Raw genomic sequence first — 26,739 nt, forward strand, 5'->3', positions numbered from 1 at the left:
TGGAATATAAAGTGCAGTTTTGGAATAGAAAGTTGTGGATAAGATAGAGGGAAAACTGGAGAGGGTTCAAAGGTAACTGGGCATATAAAAGGAACCCGGCTGGAAAACTGGCACTATACAAAAAATGTATAAAAAAAAGGCTATAAAAAGGGGATTGCGCTATTATATATAAATACATAGGAGTCTGTATAAATACATAAGAGTCTGCAAAAAGATTTAGGGTAGGGTCACACACAGCGCATCCACAGCTTATTTCACACTGTGGATGCACTGCTGTCGCTCTGTGACTGCCTGCAGCGCATCCGCAGTGTCAAATATGCTGCGGATGCGCCATGTGTGCCCCTACCCTAAATCTTTTTGCAGACTTGTGTGTAAAATTTAGGAAGTGATGCATCATCAAATCTATCATCAGTGTTGTAGTACAGACTTGTAGTGCAGGTAACACTACTGATAACCATACAAACCAGTCCTCATTCCGTGCTCCAGGTGTCTTTCTACTTATCTACCGTTCCATGGCCAACTTGGAGCCTCCAGACATCCCCGCTGCTGCTTCTGTGCTGGGTCCCGCTGCGAGCAAACAGCAGCCTTGACGTTAGGAAGCTCCGAACATGCTCCAAGTCAACCCCGGAACGGAAGAAACAGAGGAAGATAGCGCGAGAGCGGGCGCACAGAGCAGGGACAGGTAAGTATATTTGTCATCAGTGTCAACTGCACTACCTGCCAGTACCGACAGATTAGTGCAGACGACACTGATGACAGATTTCCTTTAATAAGTCAGAAACAGAGAGTCTTGCTTTTAGGAGAACCCAGACTGTCAGGGTAACCTACTAATTTCAATGGACACCATATAAGGCTACAAATACCTTTTGGTGGCGCCGTTTTGCAAAAAAAACGAAAGATGGGATCTTGAGAAACAGTACTTTATAGCAGTGGTATCCAAAATGAAGGCCTCCAGATGTTGCAAGACTACAACTCTTAACATGCCCAGACAACCAACGGATGCACATACAGGTGGTCCCTCAACATACGATGGTAATTCATTCCAAATGAGCCATCGTTTGTCGAATCCATCGTATGTTGAGGGATCCGTGCAATGTAAAGTATAGGAAGCTGTACTCACCTGTCCCCGCCGTTCGAGATGGTGTCCCCACTGCTCCCGATGGTGATCCCGGGCCTCCGCTGGGCTATCCTGGTCTTCTCCGGTCCTCCGCTGTCTTCTCCGGTCCTCTTCTGTCTTCCGCAAGGCCTTACTGGGCCTGCGTAGCGACGTCATTACGCCGCTGTGTACGCCATTCCTATTGGATGGCGTGCGCAGCAGCGTATTGACGTCATCGGAGAGGGCCGAGAAGACGCCGGAAGACCAGTGCTGGACCCGGAGGGCACCCCGGAGCATCGTGGAGGGGTAAGTAATACTTACCGCACCACACAGGGAACATTAAGCTGCTATCCGGCAGCAGCTTAAGCATTTGGCGCTGCCGGATAGCACTTAATGCGATGGCCCCGACATAAAAAAGCATCGTATGTCGATTTCATCATATGTCGGGGCCATCGTAGGTCGGGGGGTCACTTGTACTAGTCCAGTGGTCTCCAAACTGCGGAGCTCCAGATGTTGCAAAACCAACTCCCAGTATGCCCGGACAGCCGTTGGCTGTCCGGGCATGCTGGGAGTTGTAGTTTTGCAACATCTGGAGCTCCGCAGTTTGAAGACCACTGCTTTATAGGACGTGTGTGCTTTGTTATACAAGTCCTATACACTGATGTCTATACATGCAGCTCCACGCCATGATCTTGGCTCCGGAACTGAATTGCTAAGCAGCAGAAATTAAAAAGCAATTTAGATCTGCAGCTCAATACGATGAACACTACCATTATATAGTAATAGGCACATATTATGTCTAATGATAGAGAGCAAGGAGGAAATCCCCCCTCCCCCCCCCCCCCCCCCAACCCTATTACTAGTAGATTGGTCCACAATTTTGCCTGGGTATTTTATTCTACTCGCCCTTAGTCGTAGTTCTGGATAAGGTTGCACTTGTAGAACACTTCTCTTTTTTTTTCTTTAATACAGGGGTTGCACTTCTAAAAGATGACGTAGTTTATTGTAAAAGCAAAAAAAGGACAAAACAAAATCAAGTTGAGGTCCAGGCATGCTGGGTGTCCTCACAAAGAGTATGTTCACACTGCGGAAATCCTGCAAGTGGAATTCCGCGCAGTGAACATTACCATCAGTGTGAATGGGTCTTCCGCGAGAATTCCGCGAGACCCGTTTGCATTGATGAATTTCAGCGGCGGACGATTGTTCCGTGCCAAAGGTGGAACATGTTCATTCTTTACGCGGTAGTCCGAGAGCACTGCATAGCCGTCAATGGTGCGGTCCTACCGTCAAAGTATTTTCGACGGCGGCCGGCAGTTGGGTTCCGGAGTGTGAACATACCCAAAGGGTTTGCAACAATGCATGGCTTCAGGCAGCCACTGCAACTGGGATACTTGGAACCAATCCCTAGTGGATATGGGGTTCTTACTAGATACAGAACTAGGGTGGGCTCACATTGTGTTTTAGTGTCCGTTTCCACTACAATAGGTTGAATTTTTGCTGTACACAAAAACAAAGTCGGGCTAAGTCCGCATTGCGTTTTCAATTTCCATCACAGGAACAGGATGCCGACCTATACTGTCACAAAGACCAGCGGGTGCCATTGGTTTAAAAGACCCGAACTGAGTCCCCCAGTGACTCTTTTCAGGCTATATATATTAGGGATGTAAGAAAAATCGATTTGCACGATTATCGCGATTTTTTCATTTAGCGATACTGAATCGATTCAAAATATTTTTGAATCGATTCTTTTAGGGATGTGGAATTTGTATCTCCTGACGCCCGGAACAGCATGTCCCGGGCATCAGGAGATACAAGTTCCACATTTGTGGAGCCGGGCAGGCCGGATCTGATGCGGCGGCGCTCTGGGTGTATGAAGCGGGCTCCGACTCGTGCCCGCTCCATACTCTGCAGCCCCCGGCTGTTCTCAGTAGCCGGGGGCCGCTGCTAATAGCCAGCATGCGGCGATCGCCGCGGCTGGCTATTAAATGAGTAGTCCGGCGCGCACTTTTCTCGTTTTATCCGGGCTGCAAAATAAAAGAAAACGCACAATCTCTTACCTGCCAACGAGCCCCCGGAGCTCCGGTACACTCCGGTACAGGTGTTCGGTCCCCGGGCTGTATTCTTCTTACTTCCTGTTAGCCCGGCACACGAAGCTTCAGCCTATCACCAGCAGAGGCGGGACATCGCTGCGGCCGGTGATAGGCTGAAGCTCCGTGTGACGTGCCGGGCTAACAGGAAGTAAGAAGAATACAGCCCGGGGACCGAACACCTGTACCGGAGCTCCGGGGGCTCGTTGGCAGGTAAGAGAAAGTGCGTTTTCTTTTATTTTGCAGCCCGGACGGGATAAAATGAGAAAAGCGCGTGCCGGACTACTAGATCGCCGCTGACAGCGGCGTCTATTGGGATCTAGGAATGCTCCCAAGTGGGCGATGTATCGGGATATATCGTGATGTATAGTCACCTAGACGGTATCGCGATATATCGGGATATATCGAATCGCCACACTGGTATCGCGATTCGAATCGAATCGCCAAATTCTTGTCGATTCACACCCCTAATATATATTATTTTACCCAGATTCCATTGTGTGCTCTCTGTTGTGCTCACGTCCTGTTAAATTAGCATATACAGCCCGAATGGCGTCATTAAGGGACTCCGTTCGGGCAACCAAAATGAGCGGCACACGCTGTTCTCTGCCACAGTATAAGTCGGCATCCCAACGAAGGTCAATGGGAAACCGATACTGCTGTGTGACATACAGGAGCATCCGCTTTTTGTATCTGTTAAAAGGGTACTCCAGGTAAATAGACACTTACAGGGAGATATATCAAAACCTGTGTGGAGGAAAAGTTGACCAGTTGCCCATGGCAACCAGAGGCTTCAGCAAAATGAAAGAAGTGCTCTGATTGGTTGCTATGAGCAACTGGTCAACTTTTTCTGTGCACAAGTTTTGATAAATCTCCCCCTTATTCGCTATCCACATGATAGGGGATAAGTGTCTGATCTCAGGGGGACGACAATGGATGAGGGGGCTACGACCTTACATGTCCTTGACGCAAGTAGTCGGGGCCCTGTACAGATCGGGCGCTAGGATAGAGAAGAATTGTCTGTTAAGTTCAGTTCCCTGGACCACTCCTTTCTTGGAAATAAAAAGGCAGGGTGAGCCCACCCTAAGTGAGCTAACTTAAAGGGGTACTTTGCCCCTAGACTTCTTATCCCCTATCCAAAGGGTAGGGAAAAGATGTCTGATCGTGGAGGTCCCGCTTCTGCCCCCCCCCCCCCCCCCCGCAATCTCTGTGCAGCACATGGCTAGTATGTTTAGAACACTGGGTTTCCGCATGGTGAGTCGTGACATCACGCCACCCCCCTCCATTCATGTCTATGGGAGGGGGCGTGACGGACGTCACGCCCCCTCCCATAGACATGAATGGAGGGGGCGTGGTGTGATGTCATGAGGGGGGCATGGCTTGATGTCACGACCCCCACCGTAAGAGCCTCCACAATCAGACATCTTATCCCTTTTCCTTTGGATGGGGAATAGGATGTCTAGGGGTGGAGTACCCCTTTAAAAAACATACAGTAGTTTTTGTAAATAAAATTATACAGAATTATTTAACTGCAACTGATCCATATTGTTCATATTTAGCAAACAAAAGGGAAAACATCCATATAAATTAAGACTAGGACAACAGATGTATCTCCGACTGTCTGCAAACAAAGACCGGCTATCCACAATTCTACAAGACAGGCGTCAAAACAGTCTGGAACTACCGAGGAGATCTCAACAACGATGGCGGAGATCACAATATTTACTGAAAACAGCTGCTTTGTTATGTGCAAAAATAAAAATAAATCTGAATTGAAATGAAATATATATAAGTTTGGGTGTGTTCAGACATGACAGATTTGTTGTGGTTATCTATGGGCTAAACCTCTCTACATAGTCATAAATAAAAAGCTGCAGTCAGGCGGTTCATGAGCAGCAAAAGTACTAAAAGGCTCATATTTAGGGTATGTTCCCACTGAGGAATTACGCTCCAATTTATCCTTAAAGGGGTACTCCACCCCTAGACATCTTATCCCCTATCCAAAGGATAGGAGATAAGATGTCTGATTCCAGGGGGTCCCGCCGCAGGGGACCCCCGCGATCTCGGCTGGGGCACCCCAGACATCCGATGAACGGAACTTCGCTCCGTGCCGGATGACTGGCAATGCAGGGCGGAGGCCCGTGACGTCCCGCTCATGACATCACGGCCATACACCCTCAATGAAAGTCTATGGGAGAGCGCATGACGGCGGTCACGCCCCCTCCCATAGACTTGCATTAAGGGGCATGGCCATGACGTCACAAGCGGGGCATGACGTCACTAGCCTCTGGCGCTGCACCCGACACTCTTAACGAACGTCGGGTGCAGCAGGGAGACCGCCGCTGGGGACCCCCGCGATCAGAAACCTTATCCCCTATCCTCTGCATAGGGGAAAAGATGTCTAGGCAGGGAGTACCCCTTTAAAGAAAAGTTTCATTGACTTCCATTTCATTGACTTTCCGTTGCCCTGTTCACACAGGTATTTCTGCTAGCAGAACTCAGACGCTGAATTCTATCGAAGTCAATGGGATTTTTCTTTATTTTTACTAACAAAGTAAGTTTTACTGACGAAACGTGTTTCACACAGAATTTGTGTGGAATTTCCATGTGAATTCTGTACAGAAAATAGAAAAATCTAGATTTTCCTAGCCCAAAGTATTCCTTTTCAATTCCACTCCAATTCCTCAGTGTGAACTTACCTTTAGAGTAAATCTAGCTCTACACCGCAGATAGCTATTCCTCAAACATTCGTTAAAGGAAAATGGTCAGCTTGCTCCCTGGTAGTGCGGGGGACGCTGATCAGTTTGATGCTTACAGTGCCCGGATCCGCCGCGCCGTTCGGCCGTAATCTTCTATTTTCGGTATATGCTAATAAGGTGCTAACTTGCACCGGCCGGGCTAACTGGCACTCTGATGTCAGCATTTCTGGCTGCAGCCCCGCCCAGCTCCTCAATATTCCTCCCCTCCCTCTTCATTACAGAGTGGGGAGAAGAGGGAGAGGCGGAGGGAGGGGAGGAATATTGACAAGCTGGGCGGCGCTGCGGACGGCAGCACTGACGGCAGAGTGCCAGTTAGCCCGGCCGGTGCAAGTTAGCACCTAATTAGCATATACTGAAAATAGAAGATTACGGCCGAACGGCACGGTGGATCGGGGCACGGTAAGCTTCAAACTGATCAGCGTTCCCTGCACTACCAGCCAGTTCCGCTGGTTGGGGAGCAAGCTGACAGTTTTCCTTTAAGCCAACACACTAGTCTTGGCTAAGCACACACGTACTTAAGAATGGGGAGATTTGAGAAAGCCATTGCGGTAGACCCCTTTAGTGGTGGCTTACCTCCCCAAGAGCAGAGGGATCAAGCATGGTGGATCTTAAAGCGTACCCATCAGATCCAACAATATAAAACAAATTTTTTTTTTAAATATATCACTCAGTACCTAATCCTGACCATGTACATCTAATTTTTATGTGTCTAGCACTTTTATTTTTTTTTATTACACTTATAATTTAGCTCACTAGTCTGAATTCCTATCAAAGGGAGGGGGCGTGGCCTCACTGTGCAGGTCTCCGCCCCCTTCCTCAGTATGCTGTCTGCTCACATCTCCCCTAGCATTAGCAAAATTACAACTCCCAACTTGTCCTCAGTGACAGTATCAGGACACAAGCTGACAGTGGGAGGATTTTTCCTCTAGCTCTGAGCCCTGCACTCACAGCTGTCAATCAAGGAAGTGTGTCCATGACATAGGTGATGATGCATGGACACAGCAGGACTAGTATGTGTCCAAGCAGGCAGGGGGGGCAGTTGTTTGACTGGCTTTTTCAGTATGAAATACTGAACATTTTCTAATTGGTTTTGCATGCTTTACAACATATGAAAAGTTTTGGTATCTGACAGTGCCCATTTAAATGTTTGTTCCCCTGAGATTTGATGTCAAGGGATAGTCAGGGGGCCCTATACTCATGAGATGGTCATCAGATCTAATCCACTGTGTATGACCAACTTTAACAGATGTGAAATGTTGAGTCGGATTCTGCCTTAAATCCACAGATAAATCTTTATGTACATTATGGACAAACGATATGGGCATGTAAAGGTCTCCTTCTGCTTAGCAAATGGTAAAATATTTAATACAGTATTTCTATATTGGTGTACAAGTACTAAATCAATCACCTGGGCATGTTGGGTCCCTATTTCCCTTAGGGAGCTCCTACACTCTACAATATTTTTTCACACTAACCACTAGAGCACAAACAATAGACTGATAGATACTATTTTCTACCCGTCAGCTTTTCTGTGTAGACTGGGACAGAGTCAGCAGCTTGTCCATCCATATTAGATTGAAGTCATGCAAAGGAGTGTGGGCAGCTGACCAATATGTATGGGGGTGTCCTAACCCTCCCCTTTACAGGAGACATTAGGAGGTGGGAAAAACAACAGACTAGGCATGGTTTATTTCAAACACACCCAACCCTTTACTCCCACCAGATATAGGTCACTGCAGGAGGTATCTCACAGTAGCGTATGCCCCTTAGGCTTGTGTACACTCAACCAAACAGTATGCGTGTATATGGCCAGGTCAGAAGGAAAGGCCGAAAGTTCATATTGGGCAAAAGTCAATCTTAAATTGAACCTGTCAAATTAAAGAGTCCAGGGCTTGTGTCAATTGCCCAAATGTATCAAACTGTGTGAGAGAGAAAAAAATAGACTGATTTTCCCACAGTGAACAATCACAGCTCAGCTAACCAGTTTTGGTAAAGTAAAGGCTGAGCTGTGATTGGTTGCTGTGGGAAAATCACTCCACCGTGTTATAAACCTAAGAGCCAGAAAAAAGTATTAGGAGCCAGGAAGCCGCACACCACAAAACATGACATCACAGAACTGGACATTATGTCATATGATCATTCGTGTCATCCCCCGTATGTGAGTTTTTACTGTCCCCTCATTTCTCCCTGTGTGTCAGTTATAACTGTCCCCTCATTTCTCCGTGTGTCAGTTATTACTGTCTCCTTATCTCTCCCCAGTGTGTCACAGTCGTAACAGTTTTACTTACCTCCGCCTCCATTCCTATGCTGATCCCGTTCTGCCTCTGGTGTTCAGCATCAGATGCCTTTGGTCGGTGCTCCAGTGTCATGCGACTGCCGCTGCCAATTAGCAGCCTTGGCGTACCACTAAGGCCAATAATTGGCTGTTATGGCCACCTGGTGTCCGCTGCTTATGGAACACCAGAGCACCTAATAGAGGAGGAGGTAAGTACAAAAAATTACCACCGGATCCTAGGCAAATGATGCTTTTGCCAGTTGTAGCATCAGTTGCTACCAGTTGTAGTCTGGATTTACTAAGCCAGATCACCGTGTATATGTGAACCCAGCCATAGAGAGAAGGGAGGGGTAAGCTGCTACCAGACAGTTTTGGCATTGGCTTATCTCTATAATAATATTGCCATATCCTAGACAACTATATGTTAGCCTGCAGACTCTTCTCCGACAGCTATATATACACACAGATAGAGCAAAGACTCGGCACTCCTATCAGGTGACTCCTATTGGATTTCAGGTGTGTTCGGACAAGGTTTAGGAAAAGTGTTGTGGCTTCTCGGGGGTGCAAAAAAATCCTATTGTATCTAAAGACAACAATGGACAGGATAGAAGAGATTGCAAGGACTGCACTCACCCGTTCTTAGAAGTGTAAAGAAGGCTTTATTCCATTACTGGGTACAACAGCAGTGCAGGAGGGAGGAGAGAGGAGCTCCGTGGAGCTCGTGGTCCGACGGTTCCGTTTCGCAGTCAAACACCCTCAAGGGCGTGACCAAGCTGTGTTTGACCGCGAAACGGAGCTGTCGGACCACGAGCTCCACGGAGCTCCTCTCTCCTCCCTCCTGCACTGCTGTTGTACCCAGTAATGGAATAAAGCCTTCTTTACACTTCTAAGAACAGGTGAGTGCAGTCCTTGCAATCTCTCCCATTTTCTCCGACAGCTGTTGCCAGGAAAGAAAAGGGTCAGGCATGTTGGATTGTTGAAATCCAACTCGACCATTCTCTCCCCAAAAATCATTTGGCGGAGAGTCAGGAAGCACCATACAGTTGATGTCGACGGTTTAAGACGACATTTTCTTTAAGGGCATGGGCACCTTTAGTTTCTGCATAGAAAAATAAAATAAAAAAAGATCTGCAGCATAGATTCTTTTTATAAGGAAATTTGAATCCGAGCCAGTCACTGCCTAAGACGACACTTCTGCATTTACACATTTAAACCCCTTTCATGTACAGCTTGTTACCTAGAAAAATATTTCCATGGAGATAGAGATACTCATACTAGAGTTGTCAATCCCGAAATAAAACTGGCCATATATAGAACACGTACAGGAATACACCAGAGGCAACGCACTGAACAAATCAAGAAATAGTTCCGTGTGTCACTACTCCTCCAGGAACAACTGCGGCTGTGATCTGACAATCCTGATGCTTGCTCTGTGCAATGGAGACCGTAACGATATCAGACTGACAGATACTGTAGATACATTAGAGGATTGACCACCTATTAAGAAGTAATACTTACTGTGCAAGAAGGGCAGACTGAATGCCCCAAAACCTAGGTGTCCAACCTTGGGGCAGACTGAATGCCCCAAAACCTAGGTGTCCAACCTTGGGGCAGACTGAATGCCCCAAAACCTAGGTTTCCAACCTTGGGGCAGACTGAATGCCCCAAAACCTAGGTGTCCAACCTTGAGGCAGACTGAATGCCCCAAAACCTAGGTGTCCAACCTGCGGTTCATCTAGATGTTGCAAAACTACAACTCGCAGATGCCTGGACAGCCAACGGCTCAGTGAGGAGTGTGTATCATCTACCAGACAACGGCACGTGCGCCATTAATTTCTATGGGTGTGCTGATGATGCCCGAGTGCTGTATTCTGGTCTCTTTGGCACTCCCATAAGAAAAAAAAAAAATGGAGCATGTGCAGGCTACCGCACGCGGACCTCACTAAAAGCCAGAATCCTGTTCCGGAGATCGCGGGGGTCCCAGCCGTCTGATCAGCTACATATTCCCTATTCTAGGCATAAGTTAATTTTGGCTGGAGTTCTCCTTTAATGTCCCTCATTGCTCGGGAAGCTGCCCTCTCCTAGAATAACAGATTGTAGCCTACGTAACTAATAAATGATGACCCAACCACCGCCGACGCTGCTGACCCATAGACAACACATGACTCGTCATCTGAGGGCTCTCGCCAGTCTGCATTCCCAATTGCTATAGCAATGCTGGGCACATATACAAAATATCCTTAAAGCGGTACTCCACTGGCAAGCGTTCGGAACATTTAGTTCCAAATAGTGTGTTCGCGCTGCGGGGGTAGGCCATGAGGGGTGGGGGGCACGTGGCCGACCATAGCGCTTGGAACTAAATGTTCCGAACGTTGGACAGTGGAGTACTGTGACAAGAAAGGGCGAAATAATACATATACTGTAGTATGGAAGGAATTATACAAGGAACCAAGTGGCAACCAAAATGGTCATCAAAGCTCCTTAGATTTTGTAGATGTCAACATCTCTTTTTGGTCCTCCATCACCCGTGATAATGTATCGACAAGATGTGTCTTCTGCAGCCAATCGCTGGCTGCAACGGTGACATGTTGGCAATACTAAGGAGACCACTTCAGCAAATGGTTGGAGCAGTCACATTGTGGTGTCGACAAGGTCATAGAAAGTGTTGGCATGATAAGTCGAGTATCAGATTATTTTTATTTTTTGAAATGTGGACAGGCGCTATTCTGTTGTTGCATTCCATGCTACTGCCAGCAATGGAAACAAAATGCACAATATCGGTCAGTTTGGAGGAAGATCTCGTCCAATGATCAGAAGACAAGTAGTCAGAAGACTAGAGCCTTGGTGGTTGACCATGGTCTCAACCTGTTTCAGTTGTCTGGTTACATCTATTGTAGATCCATTGGTGTGCCCCCAGCTAAACAAAACAGCCTTTAACATCACTGTAATACTCACTTCCAAGTATAAATAAATCGTGGTCCGTGGCACAGCATCTTCTAGAAAGTCATGTCTTACTAGTACATTTTTCCATTAAAGTAGGATATGTATCTCAGTTCTGCAAATATCTCAACTGATGAAGGCAATAGAGTTAAACCTACAGCCAGAAGCAGATTTACTGAACCACTGTCCCCGGTCTGTGGGGATAGTCAGGGCCCCTCCAGCCTAGAATTCTAAATAGTTTAGAGTTTTAAAGTTTAGAGTTGACCGTAAGCTGGAGGGAGCCGAGAAAAGGATCAGAAACCAGAGAGACGTGGGGCAGTACACACAGGAAGTCTTTCATTATCCCATAAATTACAGTGGTGCTCAAAAGTTTGCATACCCTTGGAGAATTGGTAATACATGAACCACTGAGTAAGCAGGCAAAACACATTTGTTTAGTTTCTCATGGGAGAATCTGACAGCTATTCACCCATACTAAACCCAATATACTTGGTTATAGTGCAGGCGAATAGTTGTCAAAGTAAAAGTAAGAGTCACTTACATTTTAGGTGCCATATGTCGAAAGTTCAATAATACAATTGCATTTTCTAGCTACAATTGCATTTTAATTGCCCTCCAGGGCGTATTCATATTCCCGCCCCAGCCTGGGGCAGGGGATGAGCACTCTGCTCCCGCTACAGCTGTCCCTCACATCACAGAAGAGGGCTGGCTGGGGGCGGAATACTGATGAGGCAGGGGGAGTTGGGCGAGCCAGCTCCCCGCCATCAATGCGCCCTGGAGTGCAATGAAAATGCAACTGTAACAGGCAAAACTTCAGACATAACGTACCTAAAAATGTAAGTGACCCTTCCTTCTACAGCTATTCACCCTCACTGTAATCCAATATATTGGGTTTAGTGCAGGTGAATAGCTGTCAGATTCTCTTTAACTGAAGCTTATACCAGAATGCACAGTTATAAAACAAAATAAATAAAAGAAAACCACTGTTAAAAAGTTTGCATACCTTTAGTTCTTAACATGGTGTATTGCCTCCTTTAGCAATGACCGTGTATAGTCTTCCCAAAGTAGTCACCAGGCCTTGGACTGTTCTCTATTCATGCCCTTATCACACCTACTCAGGTTAAGTTGGCAGCCCGGATACAGCTGACATAAGCAGTGTTCTTATCGAAGTATCATGCAAGCCAGGAAGCAGCGATCTCCCTGGGCATGCTCACTATTAACTCTATTGCAGTGGCTGAATCTTTAAGGGCTCGTTCACACGGGCGGATCGAAGATGGACCCCTAAGGTGTGCCTCCAGACGTGCCTGCTCGGAGCGGCAATCCACCGCTTCGAGCAGACATACTTCTCCGCGCGCATGTACAGTGTACTAGCACTCATCGCGACGGCTCCCTCTGCTCCCTGAGCTGACCAAGAGCAGCCGCGATGTGTGTGAGTATACGGTGCATGCACGCAGCAACTTGCACATCACAGTGTGTCTGCTCATAGTGGTGGATAGCTGCTCCGAGCAGGCACATCTGAGTCACACTCTAGGGGTCCCTCGATGGTGGATTTGCAGCGTAAAATACGCTGTGGATCAGCCCGTGTGAACGAGCCCCAAGACTTCCACAGCCTTTAGACCATTGCGGGACAATGTCACTGGCCACATCTATTCAAGTCTCCTGTCCAGTCTCTTTCGGTAGTGAATATAATAAAACGTTAGAGAGGGATTTCCTTAGCCCTGAATAGGCATAATTACGGTAAGTTACAGGCAGCACTACTATTTTAGGATGCCTCACACCTATATGACCAGTTAACCCTAATTTGCATTCTGCGCAGGAGTTTTAACCCCTTAAGGACTCAGCCCATTTGGGCCTTAAGAACTCAGACAATTTTATTTTTACATTTTTGTTTTTTCCTCCTCGCCTTCAAAAAAAATCATAACGCTCTTATATTTTCATCCACAGACTAGTAGGAGGGCTTGTTTTTTGCACGACCAGTTGTTCGTTGTAATGCCATCACTCACTTTACCATAAAATGTATGGTGCAACCAAAAAATACTATTTGTGTGGGGAAATTAAAAAGAAAACCACAATTTAGCAAATTTTGGAAGGTTTCGTTTTCACTCCGTACAATTTACGGTAAAATGACATGTGTTCTTTATTCTTTGGGTCAATACGATTAAAATGATACCCATGATAACATACTTTTCTATTAATATTGTGCTTAAATAAAATCGCTAACTTTTTAACCAAATTAGTACGTTTAAAATCCTGCTATCAGCAGCCGGAACCTGCCGCGCATGACCCGAGCATCACTCCGATGCTCGCGGTTATGCTTAGGACGTAAATGTATGTCCTGGTGCGCTAAGTACCAGGTCACCGGTTCGTTAAGGGGTTAAAGACTGTTTTATAGTAGGATATCTAGCATCGAAGGAAACCTTATTATAGAATGTAGATATTACTGGGCAAAAGCTAGAGACAAGATCCTTTTAAGGTCAGAAGAACTGGTATGGCCACTCCAGAACCTTCACCTTCTGCTTTTGTAACTCGATAGTCAACTGGGCCTTGAACTTAAGGTCACTGTTGTGATGAAAGGTCTAAGAGCATCCCATGCAGATAACAAACGCATATTGGGGGAGATTTATCAAAACCTGTCAAGAAGAAAAGTTGCTGAGATGCCCATAGCAACCAATCAGATCGCTTCTTTCATTTTTGAAAAGACCTCTGAAAAATTAAAGAAACGATCTGACTGGTTGCTATGGGCATCTCAGCAACTTTTTCTCTGGACAGGTTTTGATAAATCTCCTCCATTGTCTGCCAGTATTTTCTGATGACATGCTGCGTTCATCTTGTCCTCCATTTTCAAAAGATACCCTACGCCTTTAGAGTCCCCCCCCCCCCCAAAAAAAACATGCTTCACAGTTGGGATGGCATTCTTTTCGTAATGGGCCTTGTTGACTCCTTTCCTTAGAGTTGTGACCATAAAGCTCAATTCTGATCTCCTCCCTCCATACAGTGTGCCAGAAGCTGTGAGACATGGTAAGGTGTATTTGGGTATTTTGTCACCAGGCTTTTTTGGGACATTGGCACAGTAAAGGCTTCTTTCTGGCAACTCGAACATGCAGCTCATTTTTGTTCAACTATCATCACATAGGGCTCCTTGAAACAACCGTAGTCTTTTCAGAGCAGCTCATATGTCTCCTGAGGTTACCTGTGGGGTTTTCTTTGTATCCTGAACAATTCTTGTTGCTAAAATCTTTCTTGGTCTATCTGACCTTGGCTTGTTATAAAAAAAATCCCCACATTTTTCAATTCTTAGTAAGTTATTTAACAGTACTGACTGGCTTTTTTTAAGGCACTGGATAGCTGTTAAAAAAGTTCCATTACCTTATTATGCAGGTCTTTTAACAGTGCTTTTCTGCTCCCCATGGCTCAGTATCTCGCCTGTTTATCCACAGGGAGCTAACAAACTCATTGATTTATACACAGACATCAACAGCAATTTAAAAAGCCACAGGTCTTGGAAATTAAATGGGCACTGTCACCAACTTTTTATTTTATTTTTTATTTTTTAATATGTTGTAGTACTTATGTACTACAACATATCTCTAATATACTTTATTTTAATAAAAAAAATATATATATATTTTGTATTTTATATTTGCAAACCGGCCACTAGGGGGTCTCCCTCCTAGTGGCCAACTGCAGCCTGCCGTGACGTCACGACTGAATTAGGACTGATGCCGGCTGGGCAGTCGGTCCTCATTCAGTTAGCCTGCGCTCACTCCCTGCCTGTCAATTAGACAGGCGGGAGCGAGCACTGGGAACACAGAGGATGCGCGCATTGGCTTCCTGGCCTCACACGCCGACCCCGCCTCCTGGCATATACGCGCCGCTGCTGCTGCCTCAGGTCTCTCCTGCACTTGGTTATGTCTTTTTTTTGTGTGTGGGGGGGGGGGGGGGGGGAGGAGCGGGGTTCAGGGTAGCGCCGTGGCCATGACCATAACAAAGTTATTGTTTTCAACACAGGGTACCTCCACTTGTTTCACCACTACAACTCCCAGCATGCCCTGACAACCAATAGATGTCAGGGCAAGCTGGGAGTTGTAGTGGTGAAACAGCTGGAGGCACCCTGTATAGATGAGCCAAGGGCGGAAGTCAGCCCCCCAGCAGGCATCAGTGACGTTGTGCCTGCTGGGGAAGTCTGCCTGGTATTTTTCAGATAGTAAAAAAAAAAAAATTAAGGCAGGGAAGGGGTTAGGGAAAGATGGGCAATAGGCAGGGGCAGGATGGGGAGGAAAAAGAAAAAAAAAAAAGATGGTGGGAGCTACTCTTTAACCTTTTATTGCCGTTTTAACATGTGTGTGTCACCTTATGTGTCTGTAACAAGGCCAAACACTCAAGGATATGACAACTTTCAGTCAGGGCCATTTTTTGTAATTTACCGTATATACTCGAGTATAAGCCGACCCGAGTATAAGCCGAGACCCCTAATTTCAACCCAAAATCCCAGGAAAAGTTATTGACTCGAGTATAAGCCTAGGGTGGGAAATACCTCATCCCCCCCTGTCATCATCCAGACCCGTCATTAACATCCTCATCATCATCATCCCCTTGTCATCATCCCACACATCCCCCCTTCATCATCCCCTTATCATCCCTCACATCCCCCCTTCATCATCCCCTTGTCATCATCCCACACATCCCCCCTTCATCATCCCCTTATCATCCCACACATCCCCCCTTCATCATCCCCTTATCATCCCACACATCCCCCCTTCATCATCCCCTTATCATCCCACACATCCCCCCTTCATCATCCCCTTATCCCACACATCCCCCCTTCATCATCCCCTTATCATCCCACACATCCCCCCTTCATCATCCCCTTGTAATCATCCCACACCCCCCCCTTCATCATCCCCACCCCCCTTCATCATCCCCACACCCCCCCCCCCCCTTCATCATCCTCTTCTCATCATTCGCCCTCAGTGGTCTTCAACCTGCGGACCTCCAGAGGTTTCAAAACTACAACTCCCAGCAAGCCCGGGCAGCCATCGGCTGTCCGGGCTTGCTGGGAGTTGTAGTTTTGAAACCTCCGGAGGTCCGCAGGTTGAAGACCACTGCGGCCTTCAACATCATCCAGCCCCCTCTCACCCCCTTTAGTTCTGAGTACTCACCTCCGCTCGGCGCTGGTCCGGTCCTGCAGGGCTGTCCGGTGAGGAGGTGGTCCGGGCTGCTATCTTCACCGGGGGCGCCTCTTCTCCGCGCTTCCGGCCCGGAATAGAGGCGTTGCCTTGACAATGACGCAGAATTACGTTGGCAATGAACGCACCTCTGCGTCGTTGTCACGGCAACGTGACTATTCTGAGGCCGGGCCCGAAGCGCTTAGAAGAGGCCTCCCCGGTGAAGATAGCAGCCCGGAACACTATCCCACCGGACCACCTCCTCACCGGACAGTCCTGCAGGACCGGACCAGCGCCGAGCGGAGGTGAGTACTCAGAACTAAAGGGGGTGAGAGGGGGCTGGATGATGTTGAAGGCCGCAGTGGTCTTCAACCTGCGGACCTCCGGAGGTTTCAAAACTACAACACCCAGCAAGCCCGGACAGCCGATGGCTGCCCGGGCTTGCTGGGAGTTGTAGTTTTGAAACCTCTGGAGGTCCGCAGGTTGAAGACCACTGCGGGTGGGGGAGTTCACTCGAGTATAAGCCGAGGGGGGTGTTTTCAGCACGAAAAATCGTGCTGAAAAACTCGGCTTATACTCGAGTATATACGGTATATCGTCATTATAATTTATAAAGGAACCAAACAACTATGTGGTGATAAATGGCTTCATAGGATCACGATCCTTGCATATAAAAATAAAAATAAAAGTCTCTTTGCATGACCAGTCATTTTTTAAATCAATGCCAAAATGTCCATCAGTCTGTAAACGCCTGAGCACAACTGTATGTATTTAAACATAAGAATTTATAGGGCGTTTTTCAGTTTTCAGCATAGAAGCCAAAGGCTCATGGGTCATTTCTGGAGTCTTGTTCATTACCATTGATGTGCTAGAACAACTACCAAGAAATTGCTTTACTTCAGCCTTTTGGGGCTGAATTATGAAAGGACAAAATGTTCTGCTCAATAGAAGAAAGTGCTCTGTTTTGAGGAGCTGCATACATTTCCCAGGAAGCATTGCTTTATGGTCCTCATACATCACACTAAGGCAGTGGTCTTCAACCTGCGGACCTCCTCATGTTGCCAAACTACAACTCCCAGCATGCCCGGACAGCCGTTGGCTGTCCGGGCATGCTGGGAATTGTAGTTTGGCAACATCTGGAGGTCCGCAGGTTGAAGACCACTGCACTAGGGCATCAATACTCAAGGAAAACATACAATAAAAAAATAATAAAATAAAAAATTCTGAGCACTTCCTATCTCGCTTTTGACGATTTCATCTCATATTGCAATCGGAATGGTTGTAAAGGTTGATTTCAGATGGCCATAACAACGACATATTTTACTTCCCATATAACAACAAAGTCTAGACCTCCTGCAACATTTCCCTTCTGTAAGCTAGTAATAATATAATGTATACAACATCCATAATAAAGTTAGGCTGGAACCCGGCAGGAAATGTCGAATAAGTAGTCAACGTTCCCACAAATAAACAGGATGGATGCTGTAACTCGAGCCATTGTGCTAAGTAATGGCTACTTCTTTAGAAGACTAGAGAAATGCTATATTTTATAGGCTTTAAAACAGACTATAATGTACTAGGAAATCAAACTCCAAACAAAACAAAAAAATCCAAATTCCAACTTAAACCACTTATTTAGCATGCTGTGAACAGAGGATATAGGTCAGATCAAAGGCGGTCCATGTCTTCCGAGAATGGCCATCCAAGTCTCCATCGCTCCATTCATGATCTATGGAGCTACGGAAGATGGTACTGCGCACAGCAATCGCCAGCGGCTTCATAGACCATGAAGAGAACTGTGTCGAGCATGCAGGACTTGCTGCTTAATTCCGAGGTGTGACTTGGCTGCCCATTCATTGGGGTGTTCAACAGGTGAGGACTTCCAAGGAGTGGGGGGTTGGGGGGGTATCGGCGCTGGTCAAGATCGGACACGTCCGGTGAGTAAAAGATTTTTTTATTCAAATGCAACGCGTTTCACCGCACTTGGGCGGCTTCATCAGGCATGCCTGATGAAGCCACCCAAGTGCGGTGAAACGCGTTGCATTTGAATAAAAAAAAAATTTTACTCACCGGACGTGTCCGATCTTGGCCAGCGCAGATATCCCCCACCGCTCCTTGGAAATCCTCACCTGTTGAATATTGCCTAGGTTGGGCAGGCTGCAGACCAGATGTACTCTCTCATCCACGCAGACCATTGTTGCGCGTTCGGTAAGGGTTTTTTACCACTTTAAATTGGACCCTGGAGTGGCGGTTTTACGCTATGGAGCGCTCTATTTTTCTTGTTTTAGCATTCATTGGAGTGCGACATTTGTCCCAGGCTAGGGAAGAAGTGTTTTAAGTTGGGCTGCACCTTTAAGGATTCAATAGATATTAGACAAAAATCTGCCAAACCCGCCAACTTCAGCAGGATTGGACAACTGTCTCCCAGATGTTGAGGGTAACACTGGCAACATTTCTTGCATTTCTCAGACTTATGATTTATCTAGACATTCGCAATTAAGGCAGGGAGAGTAACCTCCCAAAAAAGTGTCTTGCCAGTCTAATCATTCATATTTAATTTTTGTGCTACGTGTGACAATTAACAAATATGTTGATACAATATCCTAATAGAGCAGACATTGGATCCTTGCTGGGTAGCGCCACTTCAGTTTTATCTTTTTTTTCTACGTTCTATTGGGGACGAGTCTAAGGCCCTTATACCATATATACTCTACTATAAGCCGACCCGAATATAAGCAGAGGCAACCTAATTTCACCCCAAAACCCAGGAAACGTTATTGACTCGACTATAAGCCTATGGTGGGAAATACATCATCCCCCCCGTCATCATCCAGACCCCTGTCATTAACACCCCCGTCATCATTACCCTGTCATCATCTCCCCCCCCCCCCTTCATCAGTGGTCTTCAACCTGCGAACCACCAGATGTTGCAAAACTACAACTCTGTGAAACATCTGGAGGTCTGCAGGTTGAAGACCACTACGGCCCTCGTCGTCATCCAGACCCCCCCTTTAGTTTTCTACTCACCTCCCCTCGAGGGGAAGGAAGGGTGAGCTGGTCCGGGCCATCTATGCTGCAGGGGAGGGTTAGTCGTTCCGGGCTGTCCATCTTCACTGGGAGGCCCTCTTCTACGCTCCGGGACGGCCCGGGACTAGTGACATTGCCTTGACGACGACACACAAGGACGTTCATGCGCAGGGACATCACGGACGTCTGCTGTGCACGGACGTCCCTGTGCGCCATCGTCAAGGCTACGTCACTAGTCCGGGGCCGGCCCGGAGAAGAAGGTCTCCCGGTGAAGATGGACAGCCCGGAACGACCAACCCTCCCCACCAGACGGTCCCTGCAAGCATAGATGGCCCTGACCAGCTCACCCTTCCTTCCCACCGAGGGGAGGTGAGTAGAAAACTAAAGGGGGGTCTGGATGATAACGAAGGCCGCAGTGGTCTTCAACCTGCGGACCTCCAGATGTTTCAAAACTACAACTCCCAGCATGCCCGGACAGCCGATGGCTGTTCGGGCATGCTGGGAGTTGTAGTTTTGCAACATCTGGAGGTCCGCAGGTTGAAGACCACTGAGAAGCGACTGACAGGTGGAGAGTTCACTCTAGTATAAGCCGGGGGGGGGGGGGGGGGGCGTTTTTAGCAGGAAAAATTGTGCTGAAAAACTCGGCTTATACTCGAGTATATACAGTACACATTAAAGGGTAGGCTAAACCCCCCCCCCCCCACACACACAAATTGTAAGGTTTTGAGTCTTATGTATATGTTCAGCTTTAGGCTCTGGGAAAGACTTGCTTACAGTTAATTTTGAGACAGGATAGAAGACATATTAGAGGAAAACTAAAAGTAATTCTAAAAGAGAATAAATTGCTGGCAGATGTTCTGGCTACTTTTAGGAAATAAAAATGTATCTAGTCTTTAGAAACAGAACATAGGAATACTCTGGTTATTCGTGAAAACAATCTGAGCAGACAGACATACAACCCAGTAACGCCATCTAAGGACAGACCAAAAATAAACTAAACCTACCTTCTTCTCTTCTTTTACTTTTGGTGGCTTCTTCTTGGTCTTTCTTTCTTCTAGTTCCTGGTCGGATGTGATGGCAGGGTTATCTATTCCACCTTTCCAAGTGTCAACTGGAGAAAGAAGTGGGTCTTCTTCGCTTGGTCTGTGTTTTGGTTTACGCTTTCTATCTTTGCCAGGGATGGTAAGAGCCTCTTCATCGCTGGCATCTGAATGGGTTCGTCTATAGGTGTAGAATTTTGTTTTGCTGAATAGTGTTTTTGACCTGTACTTGTATTTGGATGGTCTTCTCTCGCCCTGTCCTCTTGAGTTTCTATCAGTGATGCCATTCTCTTCATCTCCTTGTGCATTAGGAAACAGGTGATGCATTTTGTGAATGTGGTTCTGACCATCATCTGGATCTGCGTATATGTCATTTATGAAATCTTTGGACCTCGATAATGTGTCAGCTGGCTCTGCGTAGTTATCTGATGAATCTGCATCTTCGGGGTGTACCAATGGGAAACGGGTTGCTTGCTTTCTTGGGTTTTTGCTAATGCCAGCTTCAATAGCTCTGACAAGATTTGGGTCTAGTCTGTTCACCTTAGACTTGGGTCCAACTGGTTTTGGTCTTATTGGTGGAGGCACTTTATGGTTGCGCTCATGGTCGTGGCAATTTAATGGAGTGCTGTGTGTTGGATATTCATTCCCTTCATTGTCCAAGTTACACTTTGGCAACAGTTGCACATCATCCCCTATAGGACTATAAGGAGGGGGTGCTTCTGTGTCATCCTCCGAATCAGGGTAGCAGCTGTAGGCTGGCGAGTTTCCACGTGGCGAATAAGGAAAAACATCTTCACTTTGTTGACTTGCCTCTCTACGGCTTTCTGCCAAATATGAATTCTCAATGGAAGTCTTCTTTTCCAAAACATCACTGAAAAATGGGGTGAAGACCTCTGTCTGGCGGTGGTACTGAGACAAAGAATATAAAGCTGTGAATTTTGCGGAAATTTCTGTAGCAATGTGCTCTCCTTCAGTCATCAGTTCTTTGATAGCTTCGTTCTCAAAGAAGTCTGCTTGGCTGTCGGTCACTGCCACTAGCTGAACAGGAATTGTGTCCTGAATTTCTGATAGAAAAGCACGCAGCATTCCCATAGATGCCTTTCGCTTGGCTGAATAAATAAGAATGTACCCATGAACCAGTTCATCTTTTCTCACTCCAATCGAGGAGTGGTAGGACAAAATGGTTATCTGTATCCTTCTCCGTTTTTCGCCAATTATTTTATCCAGCATTAGAGAGTTATTTTGGCCTGGCTGAGCAGCACTGCAAGTGCGGGACTCCAGAAAAGGGGAAAGAATAAGATCCACACTGAAAGGATCACCGCACATGGCACACATTACAATTCTTAAATCGGCTTCTGAAAGGTCTTTAATTGCTGGGACAGGACTGGCAATATCAGAGTTGTGCTTGACAGATTCGAGCACTCCCCTAAGAGCTTGCTTGATTTGGGTCTCATTAAATTTACGGGGATAAGTACCAGCTGGCACATCCACAAAAGGACACTGGAGCTTATTTGCCAATTGCTGCCCTTGGTGCCTTAATATGGGCATGTTTTTGCTGATATTTTCTCTGAGGTTAGCCAAGATTAACGTAAATGGAAGGTTTGCAATATCCTTATCTCTCCTCGCCTGAGCTTCACATCTAATTTTTCCAATGCAGTCACCTATAAAATTAAGCGACTCAATTGAGCTAAACACACAAAAACAACCATGTGGTTTAAACCCAGGAGTCCACAATTGGCTTAAAATATATGGGGAATTGGCATCTACTGCTCTCAAGTCTAACTCGTATATTTTACCATCTAATGCAAATTCATCATCCGTTGACTGGGTCCTTATCTCATTGGCCATCTCTTGAGAAAGGTTGTCTTTCCCAAGAATGAGAAGGTTCACCTTGTCAAGATTAGATCCGTCTTGGTACAGGTTCAAACGGCTCAGATTCGACTGTAATAGACTGTTGGCAAGTACTTGTTCCACTTTTATGTCCGTACAACTTTGGACACTAAGACAGGTTTCCTTAGTTGGATGATACACAAATCCTATGTGCTTGAGAAGTAGAGATTCTCTGTCAGTTGCAAGCTTCTGTAAAGCTTTGTATCTCGGTTCTTCTCCAAGAACGGCATTTATTTCAGACATCTTATCAGTGCTCGGTGTAGCATTAAGATCTAGGTCATAGAATAGCTCAGAGTGCTCAAAGAGCATCTCTTGAAATTCTTCTTTGGCTTTTTCAATGATCTCTTGCTGGTGTTTGCGGTATACCTCAAATCGGTCAGTCTCGTTGATAAATTTATAGGCTTCGTCCTCCAAAACGAAGCACATGACTTCTTCCCATGGTTGACCGGGCGAAATAAACGGGATCTTTTCAAGGGTCTTCTTGAACTTGGCTTTCATTTCCAATCTCCTCTTCTCAGAAACCAAGTGTTGAACATGGCTTTGATAGACTTTCTCTGCATCTAAAGTACAGAGAAGATCAAATGGGACCCTTCTGTCATTTAGTTTATCAATATGGTCTGACTGGTCCCATGGTGTTTTTTCCAGCATTACAAACCAGAGGCTGAATTCAGGCTTTTTCTCCAGCATCTGAAGAGCATCTGTCCAACTTAGGTTTTCTATCTCTTCAAGCTTTGGCAGTAATGTACTCAGTGCTCTTGGTAGCGTTTTAAGGTATTCCTCTTTTCTTTTCCTAATGTGCTCCTGTTTAAGCTGTTCTATGTGTTTAGAGAATGTATTTTTAGCCTTCAGTGTTCCCTCTAGATTTATATAATTCTCGTAGTCAGAGTGGTTTTTTAGTTTATTACTGACAGTTTTCCACGTTGCGTGGTAGTCACGCACAGTTTGGACAATAAGCTTCTCAAACTTATCAGTAGCAGATGCAACAATCTGTCTATGCGTCTTAAAAGCCTCAAGGTAAGGGATAATCTTGGGTTTACCCCTTGTTTTGTCCAACATTTGGACTAGTGCTGTGAAACAGGTTTCAACATTTATATTGTTTCTAGCTGAGGTTTCTACAACAATTAAGTTTTTTTTATTCGAGGCAAAGGCTTGGACTTCTCTTAAATAGTGGTCGACACACTCGTCGCACTTGGTTGCTGCAATAATAATGGGCTTCTTGGCTTTCACCACTTGCACATAGAGGTTATTAACAAACTTTAACTGATCATCAAACTTCCGATTGCATCCTTGGCTAACGTCAATGCATAGAACAAAACCGTCTATAGTCAGCTTTCCCTCAGGCATTTGCTTTTGCTCAAAGTCCTGCTCCAGGCCAAGCTGGTCTGTGCAAATGTACATTAATTTCTCAGCAGACTGAATCTTTGAAGAAGCCGCTCTCTTTGAGTAGGGCTGAAGGTTTGTACTCCGATGTGGAAGGAAAGTCTGATCATCAATGAACTCAGTCTGTTCAATAATGTGATGCCTGCAATCCACCCCATCCTCTCCGACCTGCGTTACGTCACCCCAGTACAGAAAGTGGTCATTGTTGACAACACGGCCACCAAAGTCAATTGTGCTAAGGACAGAGGTGTGTTCATGATAATATTCATCAGCTTTGGGGCGGACATATCTGTTACATAAACACGACTTCCCAACACCACAGTTGCCTTTATCCTTTTCAGTTCCAGACAATCCTACCACGCTAATGGTATATGAAGGGGGGCGCGGCTCCTTGTTCTTGGCCATCATCACTCCCCTCTCATCCTTTTCAGCACATCTAGACAGTAGGGCATACTTCTCATTCTTAATTTTCACGTGATGTCTTTAGTTTTTTTTTTTGTCAAAAACGTGGGCAAGGTGCTTATCTCTTTCTTCCCATGTCCTCCATCATTGTTGGTTTATTCTTGAAAATTAGGGCACATGCTGTTTCTGTAGAAGCAAAGCACAAATATATTACAATTGTGGTCTACTTTTTAAGCTACCAATCTGTACATATACATTAAAAAAACATCCAAAACATTACACGACAAAAACATTCTTTGTTCAAAAAGTTAAAAAAAGCAACAATGTATGTTATAGAATGAGTTTCCACTGGTAAATGCAGAATGGATGTACCAACCTTACAACCTTCATCATAGAAGACACTGAACCTTGAATATGTCCTGATTTTATAGTTACTTGTTAAGCCGAGTAAACACGACTAGACTATACTGCCGCTCACGTCTGAGTCAAATTCTTTAAAAGCCAATTAAGCTAAAATAGGAAACTCTCTCACATTATATACTTGGCTAATGGTACTTTTTTTTTATATAAAACTTTATGCTCATAAATGTAAGGCAATTCAGTAGTCTGTAAGAGGCAGAGATACTACTGAAAAGGATACATAAAGTGAAAACATTTTCTATATTGACTAGAGAATTCATATCTAACATAACTTCTAACATCAGGGCTTGACAAAAAAAAGTATTGGCATTTACACCATTGACCATGCGGGATCAGAAAGGTGATAATTTAGTAGTTTGAACAATTCTGCACATGCTGATACCAAATGTATCTTTTTTTTTTTATTTGGCAAATGGGAAAAGGGGGGTGCTCAATTATTTTATATATATATATATATATATATATATATATATATATATATAATTATTATTTTCAAAAACATTACTTTTTCCCCCTATTTTTTTGGCCCCAGTGGCCTATTATAAGCAATTGCTGAATTAGTTGCCAGTTCACTGCCTACACTGAGGTCTAGTACAGGCCACGGGCTGGCCTAAGAACCAATTGGCACCATACTGGGAGTGGGGGAAGGGAAATTGGTGGTGTTTTATCTTTCCCATTGGACCACCAGATATGCGCGACTGCGGCATTTAAAAAGCAAAAATAACGGACATTGGAGTGATCTCCAATGTTCATCATCACAGGCAGGTGTCTGCTACCGATGGCAGCCGGTACTCGCCGGGAATGACGTGCGCTCTACCCTACTAATTATGTCATGTGTCGGGATGGGTTAATGGAAAAGGCCTACAAAGTCCTGGGTGCCAGGATGAAATGCTCAGTCACCGTGGCGAACTGGTGCCTGGGATTTGTCGATCCCTATCTTACAATTTAGAAGTCTTAGAACCCTTCCCCCTAACTATATAGCAAAGCTATATATGTAAAAAGGATTTAATCCCACAATAAATATAATTTCCGATCCACAGGATAGGGGATTACTTGCTGATCAGTAGAGAGCTCCGACAGCTAGGACCACCACCGATCGTAGCAGGGGAGGAACAGGGTGCCAGCTCACATGCTCCACTATTGCTATATTCACCCTCTATGGGACTGCCAATGACAACAGAGAAGAGCACTTGGCAACCAGGGTGCCTCCAGCTGTTGCAAAACTTCAACTCCCAGCATGCCCGGACACATGCTGGGATGGGAGTTGAAGTTTTGAAACAGCTGGAGGAAACCTGGTTGGGAAACACTGCCTTAGAGAGTCACAGAGACATATGCAAGAAATATGGTCCATGTGACAACTTCTTTACTACCCCCAAAAGGCCCTTAAACATTCAGCCCCCACATCATCGCGGGGACCACAACCATCGATTTTACAATCTTGTGCTAAATCGGCTCAAGCCATCGCTCTAGTTATGGAGGAAATTATAGCAGAATAATTATCAAGGGGTTAATGTTAGGGAGGGGGAAGCGACTGCCTGGCTGGGGATGAACAATAACGTTAACGACCATTTGCTTTTTAATGACACACGGCAGCTCTCTAGGAACAGGGATCGGTTGGCATCGATGCAAATTCTGCGCAAGCTGCTCAACATTCATCACTATGCAGACTACAATATACTTTACGCAGCTTCGGAATAGCCTACAAATATTAACAAAAGTAAAAATGCATAAGAACTTTTTCAATTTTCTTTTTTTTTTTTAAAGACAAAAGCGTGTGAGAACTTACTACGACGTACGATTCGTATGCGCCTTCGATTTGATTTTGTAGCTTTTACATGACTTTAGGTCACCCGTTTCAACAAAATGTTTGACTGATGCAAAAATCATGATGCGAATGCAGCCTTACCTCAAAACCTTACGGGGTATGTTCACACTTCAGAATGTTTGCGCATGGAATTGCGCTGGGGAATTCCGCTGTGTGAACCTTTACATTGGTGTGAATGAGCCCTCCACAGACCCTTCGGAATATCAGCGGCAGAGAATATTCCAATGCTGAAATTGATCCGCCGAAAGAATGAACATATTTATTCTTTCGGCGGATCAATTTCAGCATTGGAATATTCTCTGCCGCTGATATTCCGCGGATTGCATTGCCGTCAATGGCGACGGTGGAAATCCGCGCAGTTCGTTTGCCAAAAGGATTTCGGCGGAGGCTGCAAGATGGAATCTCCGCGCAGAATTCCTGATCGGAATTCTGC

General features: G+C 45.7%; 1 protein-coding gene across 2 annotated transcripts in view; it reads right to left on the reverse strand.

The window, feature by feature from the left end:
• ARHGAP5 (Rho GTPase activating protein 5) overlaps positions 1-26,739 on the reverse strand; it is a 98,018-nt gene that overhangs the window by 36,770 nt on the left and 34,509 nt on the right. For both annotated transcript variants that reach the window (XM_056547015.1, XM_056547016.1), the window contains one exon: positions 20,354-24,247. In XM_056547015.1, the coding sequence (XP_056402990.1) occupies positions 20,354-24,067 (3,714 nt within the window). In that variant the 5' untranslated portion in view covers positions 24,068-24,247. The remainder of the gene's footprint in view (positions 1-20,353; positions 24,248-26,739) is intronic.

Source organism: Hyla sarda, chromosome 11, assembly GCF_029499605.1.
Source record: "Hyla sarda isolate aHylSar1 chromosome 11, aHylSar1.hap1, whole genome shotgun sequence".
Taxonomy (NCBI): Eukaryota; Metazoa; Chordata; class Amphibia; order Anura; family Hylidae; genus Hyla; species Hyla sarda.